At 44.3% G+C, this 12,516-nt stretch overlaps 1 protein-coding gene across 3 annotated transcripts in view; it reads left to right on the top strand.

The window, feature by feature from the left end:
- Positions 1-12,516, top strand: part of G6PC3 (glucose-6-phosphatase catalytic subunit 3) — a 39,817-nt gene that overhangs the window by 23,234 nt on the left and 4,067 nt on the right. For all 3 annotated transcript variants that reach the window (XM_073607768.1, XM_073607769.1, XM_073607771.1), the window contains exons 3-6: positions 102-319; positions 8,230-8,330; positions 10,143-10,221; positions 12,068-12,186. In XM_073607768.1, coding sequence (XP_073463869.1) covers positions 102-319; positions 8,230-8,330; positions 10,143-10,221; positions 12,068-12,186 — 517 coding nt within the window. The remainder of the gene's footprint in view (positions 1-101; positions 320-8,229; positions 8,331-10,142; positions 10,222-12,067; positions 12,187-12,516) is intronic.

The raw sequence follows: 12,516 nt of genomic DNA, 5'->3' as shown, positions 1-12,516 counted from the left end.
TCTTAATGGAAGGCCATAGTTCTACTTGAGGACTTGAAAAACCTCAGAAACTAAATACAGCTCAGTACTGTAGTTTTTCATTATATTATGCTCTCTTGTAGATGGATGACATACACGCCACTGGTGCTGCATTTGCTGGCACCTTGCAAGAGCTCCTTCATGGTTCTGAAGAATTCTGGTTGTGGCTGACTTACCTGGGTGACCCCGGCACTATATTTCTCCTGTACTTTCCTCTGGCATACGCCCTCCAGCGCAGACTAGGAGTCACTGTTCTGTGGTTAGGACTAATCTGTGAGTGGCTGAATCTGGTATTCAAATGGTAAGACATATGCACTTCACGATGATTTTATTTGTGTTCATAGAAGGGACTTTTTGCTACTGGCATAATGTTACCTGTTAATCAAAATGAAAGGACAACCCTAAAAAAATGTAAACACTGTTATTGTGTTCTACATACCTAGATGATGCATGCCATTCAGCAGTTTTCATTCCTAAAATCATTGTTTCTATAGCCCTAAACATCACTGGAAACAGTAGTGGCCCACAGGTTCCCACTAAACACTTGGATATAGCAGAAGAAGCAGAGAGTGTAAAGAAGAGCATCCTTGGTATCCCCGTGGCTGTACTTGCTCCTTGCTAATATATACAGACAGCATGTTTGTCTGGAAGGATGCTGGGGATTTTTTCTTTGCTATAGAACCATGTGCCCTATGCTTGAAGAAAAATGCTAATGCCACTTTCAGTCAGGAAATTTAAAGATGAATTCCAGGTATGAATATTTTTATTTATAGTTACACTGGTCCAAGTTGGACCAATGTAACTTTGCATATACCAGGAATATGCAATTAGCGGACCTCCAGCTGTTGCAGAACTACAAGTCCCATGAGGCATAGCAAGACTCTGACAGCCACAAGCATGACACCCAGAGGCAGAGGCATGATGGGACATGTAGTTTTGCAACAGCTGGAAGTCCGCTAATTGCATATCCCTGGGATATACTATACCTGGCTGATGCCCCTGAAAGCTGGGAATAGGCACACCTATTCCAGTGATCTACAATTGCTTCCAGGTTCCGTGTTGAGTGGCTAGCCTGCTACATTCTGAACAAAGGAGGTCTGCCGCAGAGAATCAGTGCTATTTTGAGAATGCTTTGCAGTCTCTGAATAAATGCAAAGTGTTCTCTGATTTGGCGAGGTGAAAAGGCGGAGCTGTGACATCACCTCCTCCACCTCATCCAATCAGGGATGCTTTGCATTCATTCTCTGAATGGCATCTGTACCAAGTGGGCAACCTACTGTGTTCAGAATGCAGCATGCCAGCCACTCAACACGGGTCTGGTATTGATTTTGAGGGGAACCCCATGCCACAGTTAAAAAAAAAATTAACGTGGAGTTCCCCCCAAAATCCATACCAGACCCTTATCCAAGCATGCAGCCCGGCAGGTCAGGAAAGACGAGCAACTGAACCATACCAGGCCACATGCCCCCCCAAAGCATCATGTCCCCATGTTGATGAGGACAAGGACCTCTTCCCCACAACCCTGGCTGGTGGTTGTGGGGGGTTTAGAATTCCCTTGTTTAGCTCTGCAGGCAGAACTAGAGAAGTCAATGGATTTTTATATCCACACTAAACAGCATGGATGCAGCAATCTCCACTGCTGGCCATTGTATTAAAACAGCACCCATGGGTTTCTGAATACCCAAACAGTGATTGCATCTGATTAGACGCAGCCACTGTTCAGCTGACAATTTTCCATGCCCCTCGACATATGTCAACTTCAAAATCGAGGGAGCCAGGCAGAAAATTGTAGATAGGGCCACCCACAGCTTCAATTTCAGCTTATTTAGCCCTACTAAATTTGAGTCGAGTATAGCCAGCTTCATTGTCACATGGACAGACAGTGAAAGGAAATCCAACTACTGACAGTTGTCAATAGAACAAGAAAACCTGTGACAGTTGGCAAAGTTGAGATTTCCCCTCGCTTGGGGGAGATTTCCTGTTGTGTCATCTGCACAGGATTTAAAGGGTGATCCCCAGCTGGTAACTCAGACAGCAATAGAAACCTTCCATAAGTTCAGACCCCTTCCCTACAAAAATAAATAAAAGTATTGGATTGAACTCCACATTGTCATAGATATGCGAGGATTATGCAGCGATATGTTGCTTGTTGTTGTTGTGAAAGTTGTGAAAGTTATTGGGAAAGTGTAATTTGTGATAACACACAGCGTGTTGTGTAAACTGTGCAAGAAACGATAAAAGCGACTTCATTTCCTGAAGGACAGCTTTTATCAGGGATATTGCTTCATCATGCATGCCATTATAGTACGAACATCCTCTGCAAAGCCAATTCTTTGTCCTGCAAGAAGGAACAATTCGTCTTTATAAAAGCAACTAATGGGTGACCAATAGCAATGTCGTTTTGCATACGTGTGTAGTATGGGGGTTATCACATAACAGCTGGTTGCCATAGGCAACTGAATGCTGGAATTGAATCTCCTTTCTTGCAAATGTTTTTTTTTTATATATATCATTGGGTGTCTTACAAAATTTTAAAGAAATGATTGTCCCTAATAGGGAATTTTTTTATTTTTTTTTATTCTTTATTTTAAGTGGTTTGCGTCACAACAACAACAAAAAATGCATTGTCCCCCAACCAGGGATAGTCCGCGTCGTGAACAATAACGACCATGTTATCTAAGCAATCCAAATGAGAAATTTTCAAAAAAAGTATTCTTGTCACCATCTAGAGCAGGGGTGTCAAATTCAGTTTCATTATGGGCCACATCAGCGTTTTGATTGTCCTCAAAGGGCCGGTTGTATCTGTAAGACTAGATGTTCAGCGCACCCAACCACACACACACACACACATCAGATGCCAAGAACCCCCCCCCCCCCATCCCTCCACCTTCTCTTACATCACAGTACACCCCCATTACCTTGTGCTGCTGTCGGGAAGAAGGTGAAGCTGGGAAGCAGAAAGTGCAGGGTCTGGAGGAGGACCAGAGAAGGGCTGGAGTTAGCTGCCGGAGTCTGCTGAATGCTGAGACCAGGGGAGGCGGAGACAAGGAGGTGCGGCGGCTGCACATGGTAGCCCATTTTCATAATTTGTACCCTCCCCAAAGCAGAGTGCATGGTGTGGCCACGTGCTGTCACTGGTGTTGGCGGGAGGAGGGTGACTTCAGATCATCCATTACTCCTGCCGCTGAGGCCTGCACTGGGTATACCAGGGAACTTTTGTAAATCATTGGGTCTAAGGATGGGGTGGGATAGGGAACAGAGTAGAGGATGGGAAATGTACAGAAATTCCCCGGGGACTTTTAGGGCAATGGTCACACCAGACAAAGTAGAAAATGTAATAAATGTAATAAAATACAAATTTATTTATACATAAAAATAGTATACACAACAATACAAAGATAAAAACAAAAGAGCTGATATCAGCTCTGTATTGTATGGCCTACATTTTGTTTTTATCCTTGTATTGTTGTGTATACTATTTATTTTTTTAATTACATGTATTACATTTTCTACTTTGGTGTGACCATTGCCCTAAAAGTCCTGGGGGCATTTCTGTACATTTCCTATTCAATTTGGGATGTGGCAATAGGTCCCCAGCCTGTGGTTAACCAGTTAGCTTCCCCTAGACTCTAGAGGATGGGAACATTTTCGGCATTTCAAAGCGTATTTAATGGTTCCACCATGCACTGAAATAGTGCCAGTGGTTGTGGCAAATCACGATGAATTGAAGAGTTTATTAGCAGTGCAAAATATGGGGCTAACAGGAAGAAATGTCTCGGCATCAGTATAAGGAAAAAACATCCCTTTATTGGTGGTGGTGTCACTGGAAATAAAAAATACCAATGTGTCAGTGTGAGAAAATATTCTGCGGCGTCATTGTTGGTAGGATGAAGGAGAGGAGAAGAGAAGGCTGGGGTGAGGGGCACCTTGGGGTGTAACATATTGCAATAATGGCTCCAGAGTCATCTTGGGGTTTGTTTGGGGTGCGGCCTGTGACACGGGATTGTCTCTGGGGTTTTGGAGCCACAGTTGTCTGGGGGGCTAGGTATCCCTCTACAGGGCTGCTGTTAATATCACAGGGCGCCATACAGCCTACCTGACTGCCCCCCCCCCCTCAGCTGCTGAGGTCCTTCTCATTTATAAACTGAAGCATACTAAATACACTTTACTAAGCTTTAGTGATAAATGGACACAGGAGTGAAAGGTACCGAGCACTCACTGTGTTCATTCAGGAAAGGAGGGGGACAGAAAATTACATATTTACTGGCCCCTTCCCCGCACTCTACATCCTGAAACACCCATCTGTGTGCCTGCAGCAGCTTCCAGCGGGAGAGGAGAGGAAGGAAGCCTGAAGCGCTGCGGAGGAAAGGGGCACACAGGGGGTCTCGGACAGCAGATGGAAGCAGTGCATGTACTAGAACCAATCCCCCTGCAATGCAGCCAAAGGGAGAAAGAGAAGGAGAAGCTGGCTGTACTGCAGGGGGAGGCAGAAGAGGATTAGTGTCTGCAATAAGACAGTTCAGCCGGCCCTCTTGCTCAGCAGATGCCCAGGCATATATTCTGCTACATATGTTTGGTAAAAAAAAAAAAAACAATAAGCGTATATCGATTGGTTTGCGCAAAAAAGTCAGATCGGACGGTAACTGATACTTTTTTGGGAACCAGTGACACTAATACAGTGATCAGTGCTAAAAATATGCGCTGTCACTGTACTAATGACACTGGCTGGGAAGGGGTTAACACCAGGGGCGATCAACGTGTTAACTGTGTGCTTTTACTAGGGGAAAACATGGATCCTAGTCCATGTTCTGCAAGAACACAGGATCCATGCCTTCTGTAATGACAGACTGTCAATCTGCCTTGTTTACATAGGCAGACGGCTGTTCTGCCTCTACTGAATGATCGGCGGATGCTGGCAGACATCGAGTCCCCGGCACCCGCTGATTGGCTTCCACTGTGTATAATCATAGTGGGACCAAGCCAGCGGCGGCGGACATTCGCGCCCGCTACTCAGATGAGCCGGATCACATACAGTATCTGACAAAAGGGAGTACACCCCTCACATTTTTGTAAATATTTTATTATATCTTTTCATGTGACAACACTGAAGAAATGACACTTTGCTACAATGTAAAGTAGTGAGTGTACAGCTTGTATAACAGTGTAAATTTGCTGTCCCCTCAAAATAACTCAACACACAGCCATTAATGTCTAAACCACTGGCAACAAAAGTGAGTACACCCCTAAGTGAAAATGTCCAAATTGGGCCCAAAGTGTCAATATTTTGTGTGGCCACCATTATTTTCCAGCACTGCCTTAACCCTCTTGGGCATGGAGTTCACCAGAGCTTCACAGGTTGCCACTGGAGTCCTCTTCCACTCCTCCATGACAACATCACAGAGCTGGTGGATGTTAGCGATCTAGCGCTCTTTCACTGTCATGGTTATGCTATAGAGTTTGTTGATCAGCATACCTGTCTCCATGTGTTCATCTCTAGAGACCAGCTGACCCTCAGCTGACTGCTTTTGTAACCTCTCCTCTAAGCATGGCCCCACCCCAGGCCCTATCAGGGAACCCTATATTAACCTGTGCTAACCATTGTGTGTTAGCCTCTGTGTGTACTTGCTGTGTTTCCTATAGCTGATTCCTGTTACCGACTTTGGCCTGTTCTTAACTATTCCTGTCTGCTCGTGACCCTGACCTTTGGCGTGTTCCTGACCATCTCTGTTTGCCTGTGACCCTGAACCTTGGCGTGTACTCTGTTGTCCTTGTCTGCTAGTCGCCCCGACATTTGGCTACCTCCTTACTATTCCTTGCTGTCCTGGGCTGCTGTTTCCTCTCCATCCTCCTGTAGCCTACCGTGAGCGTGAGCCGGGAGACCCTGGGGGCCGCGACCTGGAGCCAGTTGCAGCCCAGTCCATCCTCACCACTAGAGGCTCTGGTGAACACCAACTGGCTCTTAGACTCCGCGCCCTGGGGAATCTATACTCTAACTCACTGTGGGATCCGTGTTGGTGCTCCAGGGGACCTGCCTTCCTGAACCACCCCCAGTTCCATCTGCAGCAGTCAGCCTTAGGGTCCACTATCATAGCGGTGCACTCCTGACCCCAACGGGGTGCATCTGTCACCTGGATACAGGTGACCTGACATTCACCTTCCGTTTGAGGATGCCCCACTGATGGTCAATAGGGTTTAGGCCTGGAGACATGCTTGGCCAGTCCATCACCTTTACCCTCAGCTGCTTTAGCAAGGCAGTGGTCGCCTTGGAGGTGTGTTTGGGGTCGTTATCATGTTGGAATACTGCCCTGTGGCCCAGTCTCCGAAGGGAGGGGTTCATGCTCTGCTTCAGTATGTCACAGTACATGTTGGCATTGATGGTTCCCTCAATAAACTGTAGCTCCCCAGTGGCGGCAGCACTCATGCAGGCCCAGACCATGACATCCCACCACCATGCTTGACTGTAGGCAAGACACACTTGTCTTTGTACTCCTCACCTGGTTGCGGCCACACACGCTTGACACCATCTGAACCAAATAAGTTTATCTTGGTCTCATCAGACCACAGGACATAGTTCCAGTAATCCATGTCCTTAGTCTGCTTGTCTTCAGCAAACTGTTTGCGGGCTTTCTTGTGCATCATCTTTAGAAGAGGATTCCTTCTGGATCGACAGTCATGCAGACCAATTTGATGCAGTGTGCGGCGTATGGTCTGAGCACTGACAGGCTGACCCCCCCACCCCTTCAACCTCTGCAGCAATGCTGGCAGCACTCATACGTCTATTTCCTGAAGACAACCTCTCTATATGACGCTGAACACGTGCACTCAACTTCTTTGGTCGACCATGGCGAGGCCTGTTCTGAGTGGAACCTGTCCCGTTAAACTGCTGTATGGTCTTGGCCACCGTGCTGCAGCTCAGTTTCAGGGTTTTGGCAATCTTCTTATAGCCTAGGCCATCTTTATGAGCAACAAATCTTTTTTTCAGATCCTCAGAGTTCTTTGCCATGAAATGCCATGTTGAACTTCCAGTGACCAACATGAGAGAGTGAGAGCGATAACACCAAATTTAACACACCTGCTCCCCATTCACACCTGAGACCGGGGAGGGAAAATGGATAATTGGGGCCAATTTGGACATTTTCACTTAGGGGTGTGCTCACGTTTGTTGCCAGCGTTTTAGACATTAATGGCTGTGTGTTGAGTTATTTTGAGGGACAAGAAAATTTACATTGTTATACAAGCTGTACACTCACTACTTTACATTGTAGCAAAGTGTCATTTCTTCAGTGTTGTCACATGACAAGGTATATTGAAAAATATTTACAAAAATGTGAGGGGTGTACACACTTTTGTGAGATACTGTGTGTATATATATATATATATATATATATATATATATATATATATATATATATATATATATATATATATATATATATATATACGTGATCCTGCACCCAGCTGCCACCCTGTAGCAGTAAAACTTCTATAGAGTGGTCAGCAAATGGTTAAAGCGGTAGTAAACAGCTGTGTGTTGTTTGTTTTTTTTTTTTTAAACCTGCAAGGTAAAGCCATAATATGCTAGTATGCTTCGCATATGAAGCCTTTCATTGGCGAGCTGTCACCGCTGACAAGGCGTCCATCTTCACCCGGTCTTCCTTTCGGGTTCAGAGACTCCACCTGTGTGAGTGTCCGGAGGCGCAATGACGTCACTCCCGCGCATGTGCGCAGGAGCCGCCGTTTACGGCACAGGACTCTGAAGGTACAACCCGGGTGGCCATTCCTTAAGAGCGCATGCGACGGTAATGTCACCGGCTGCATGTACAGTAAATATCCGACCACGTTTAGGAGATATTTACAGTACCTATAGGTAAGCCTTATTATAGGCTTAACTATAGGTACAAATTATGCATGGGCGTTTACTCCCACTTTAAAAGTACATTTGAAGTTTAAAATGATGGTGTCCTTAACAAATAACCCTTTTTACTAAAAATTCTGTAACTTCACTGTCCCATCTCATAATTTGAAAAATGTCAGCTTTACCTGTCTCTCAGAGGTACAGAGCCGTGGCACGGGGTGCTCAGTGTTTTGAGGAGAGGGTAACCTATCATATTGCATGAGGGGGTGTATCAGCATTAGAACCTGTTCCTGGGGATATTTGGATAGAAGTATTTGCTGACAAATTTACTTTTGTTTATTACTGTGATATTGTAGGTTTCTCTTTGGAGAGCGTCCATTTTGGTGGGTCCATGAATCTGGCCTACTTGATGGTCACAAGCTCAGGCAGTTCCCTTCCACCTGTGAAACTGGTCCTGGTAAGTGCATTGTACAGACATACCCACTTTTTAATCCACCACATAAAAAAGTGCGACACTGTAAAGGTGAAATCCTTAATTGTGCTCTCCGCATCACCTAGACATCACCACAGTGGCCAAACTTCTGGCTTACTGGAATGGAACGACCCCCTAAGTAAGAGTGGTTGAAAGGCGCTTGTTATAAAAGCTCTAAAGCCGGCTATAGATGGTGCGAATCTCGGCCAGTCCAGCAGGGATCAGCTGAGAATTGTACCATGTATGGACATCCAATCCAGTGGACGAACAGCACGTAATAAGAAAAAAGAAGAGCCAGGAAGCCAATAGTGTAATTCCGCAGATCAGTTTATTAAAAATAGGTTTAAAACACTCTCATAAGAACTCAGGAAACAGCACTGAACAGAAAACCTGATCTCAAGGACACAATGCTGCACTTCAAGTCTGGCGTGATGACGTCACAAGATTGCTCCACTGGTTTTCATTTGTTTACTACTATCTACAAGTGTGGTTTCAATTTTTTTTATCATTGTTTGTTTTATGCAGTGTGCTGCTGCCTTATTTAAAGTCATAGTCACCTCTTTTTTAAAAAAAGCTGTAATTAATACACCCACGTTAGTAAAATAGAAAAAAATGCATTTATGACATTTTTGAAGCCTGCAGATCAGTGCGTCACAAGTGCCCTGCACAGGCTCCTGCATTGTGTACATCTCAGCCTCAGGAACATACAGAGAAACAAACCCTCTGTTATTGGCCTGGAGAAAGTAAACTGTGAACTACAAATGCGATGAGGTCACCTCGCTTGTGCCTGCTTGATTTCAGAGTCCCTGCAGTGGTAGATGGGACTTGTGGTTCCCAGTGAATAAATTACGTGGCTGTACAGATGGAGCCACACACAGCTGCACTGAATTTAAAAGAAAAGCAGATGCTCCAGAGAGAAGCAATATTTGTCGATTGGCCACATAACTTATTAGTGAAATCTTACTTGCTGTAATGCCCTGTGCACACAGTCGAAAAAAGTGCAATCGGATTGTGTTGTCGGAAATTCCGATTGTGTGTGGGCTCCATCGGACTTTTTCCCTTTTTTTTTAATATACGTTTTTATTATTTTCAAAAAACAGACAACAAAACAAAAGAGAATAAATAATTTTAGCAATTGGAGAAGCTATATACATACAAAACAAAACAAAGCAAAACACGCAAAAAAAAAGTCCATCAGACTTTTTCAGTCGGAATTTCCGACACACAAGTTTGAGAGCAGGATATAAAATTTTCCGACAACAAAATCCGATCATTTAAATTCCGATCGTGTGTACACAGATCCGACGCACAAAGTGCCACGCATGCTCAAAATAAATTAAGAGACGAAAGCTATTGGCTACTGCCCCGTTTATAGTCCCGGCGTACGTGTTTTACGTCACCGTGTTCAGAACGATTGGATTTTCTGCCAACTTTGTGCGACCGTGTGTATACAAGACAAGTTTGGCCCAAAATCCGTTGGAAAAAATCTGACGGATTTTGTCGTTGGAATGTCCGATCAATGTCCGATCGTGTGTACAGGGCATAAGAGAGAAGGAGAATGGCACTGCCCATCTTTGACCCTATAACATTAAAGACATCTAGTGGTTGAAAGAAATTACTGTATGGAGACCGCACAGGAGAGCAGGTGAGTATTGCAGCCTGAACTGTTTTTTTTTTTTTTTTTTTATTGTATACAGCTGCCAAGGGGCAAAAGCTTGCTTGAAATAGCTTGAAATGACAGCGCCTCTTTGATATAAACTCTTTACCAGTGTTCACATTAGCATTTTATCATTTCAGGAAGCCCTTCAGGACACTGCATGATTACAGGAGCCGCTCTCTGGCCCATGGTAATGTTCTTCACCAACAAATCACAGAGGTAAGGGGTATTGTATTGCTTGATGGTTTTGTAGGGAAAAAAAAGCTAATAAAGAGTACATCACTTTGTAAGGAACCCCCATGCAAGAGGAAAGGATAATTTTTTAAAGTGTAATCCTAGGCAAAAAAAAGAAGAACATAAAACTCGCTTGAGCGTAGAGACAACCTTTTCTTAATCATGCTGAAGTAAAACAGAGACTCATGGGCATTATGGTCACATCTATCCTTGAAGACATGCAGGCCCAGTACCTCAAGGTCCGGAGCCCCTGAATTGTTTTTAACACTCAGACAAATATAGATTGTAACTTGCTCTCTTTGTGATTTATACCTAATAAACCCTTTGTGAGACAAAAAAAAAAGAACACGTATGCAGTACATTTATGCCAAACATGCATGTTTTCTCATGATTTGTATGCTGCAATATAGAATAATATGTACCTGTTGATCCATCACAAAACCAGTGAGATCCTAAGGATGATTGTTCAATTTTCTTTCCTCTCACACTGGATGGAAGTAAAGAAAATCACTTGATTTCCCCATCAACAGTCAGTGTTGATGGGAATATCCCTTCCACATCGCTATTGTGTTCTACTGGCAAGGAGCCTTCCCAGCTGGCAGAACACAATTACTGCTGGCGGCTATAGCTGCTGTCAGTAATCGCATGTAAAAAATCAGACAGGCAGGTTGTACCCAAGTCAATTAATGGATTAACTGGGGTACAACCAGCTTTTCATAGATGGATCGAATCTTGGCCGGTCTAGATTCAATCCATCTATGGCTGGGTTAACTCCCTGTAGTGTGCTGCTAATGCTGCCTCTACCGCACTGAAATCCTATACAGTGTTGTCAGCCCCACTTCCTAATTTTCCTGCTGCTGCCCTACAGAACCTCTCCCCTCTCCTCATCACCATAACATCAGGGGAGTTGTTTTGTAAACCAGTAGGGACTCAGGCATGGCTGACAACACTGCTTGGGGTTTCAGCGCAGAAGAGCCAGTGTTGTCAGCTGAGCTCACTACAGGACGTTAAGTGCTTACTGGAGTTCAGGCATATAAAACTGTATTTTTCTGCACTTGCAAAGATTTCACCCCCATCAAATCATTCTCTGCAACTATTACCTTTTGTACCACCACCCCCTCCCTTTAGAATGTAAGCTCTACGAGCAGGGCCCTCCTGTACCTTTTGTATTGAACTGTACTGTAATTGTGTTGTCCCCTCTCTACATTGTAAAGTGCTGCGTAAACTGTTGGCACTATATAAATCGTGAATAATAATAATAATTACAAAGAGAAACAACATTGGCAAATTTTGCAAGTATTGCGGGGATGTAGTAACAAATACAGTGTTCTTTTGAGAGATAAAATTATATATTGGAGAGTGGCTGTTGGCTGAATTTATTATCTGCAGCAAACACAAATAGCAATATGGTCTTTTCCAGCCATCTCCCTTTGTTACCCTGACGTATACAGCTGGTTTATGATAACCCCTGCCCATTATAACCAGTTAGATTCAATGTTCCATTATCCCAGATTGGACATGAAAAGGTTGTACCTGTCTGGTTGGACCGCCCATTTGCTTTAGGTTGATTAAACAACTCTGTCACTAAAAAAAAAAAAAATGCCAGGTACTTAGGTCACTGTGCTGTGGTTCCACCTGCCAGCCATTTGTGCCACTTCATCTCTGCAGGGGACATGATTGTGATGTAGTGGCTGGCAAGTGGGACCTTGGCCCCACAACATGCAGACACAGGAATGTAACACTAATACTAAAGTTTCCTGGGTCAGTGTAGCTCTTGGAATAAAGATGTTTGTATAAATCCTGTAAGAATAATACTATTCTCTTATAACAGGGGCATTCAGCGATATGTTCCTCTCCTTTTGTACATTTTGCTGATGTCAGGAATTGGCGTTTCCAGACTCCTCATCCTGGCACATTTTCCTCACCAGGTCCTGGCTGGCATTCTTTCTGGTAAAGTATCTGCAGCTGTGTAGAGATAGGAATGGCGGGTGGCATAAAAATCCTGTAGAGATAACTCTGCAGGTGGGAGGAGTGGGAACTCCTGTAAAGGTAGCTGTTGGAGCAGCTGGGAAATTTTGCGGAGGTAGCTGTGACAGGGGCTGGGAAATCCTACAGAGATAGCTGGGGTAAGTGGAAGTATCTGGGAAATTCTGCAATATTCTTTCACCCAAATCTTCCAAGATATATAAGTAAACCAGCCCTATGGTACCCACCTAAAACTAAACTGTCAGTTTAGGGGGGAATGACAATGAAATACTGAGTAATTGTGGTCAGGACAGC

The sequence above is a fragment of the Aquarana catesbeiana genome, linkage group LG12 (assembly GCF_042186555.1).
Source record: "Aquarana catesbeiana isolate 2022-GZ linkage group LG12, ASM4218655v1, whole genome shotgun sequence".
NCBI classification, from domain to species: domain Eukaryota; kingdom Metazoa; phylum Chordata; class Amphibia; order Anura; family Ranidae; genus Aquarana; species Aquarana catesbeiana.
This window is presented reverse-complemented; position numbering and strand designations above follow the sequence as displayed.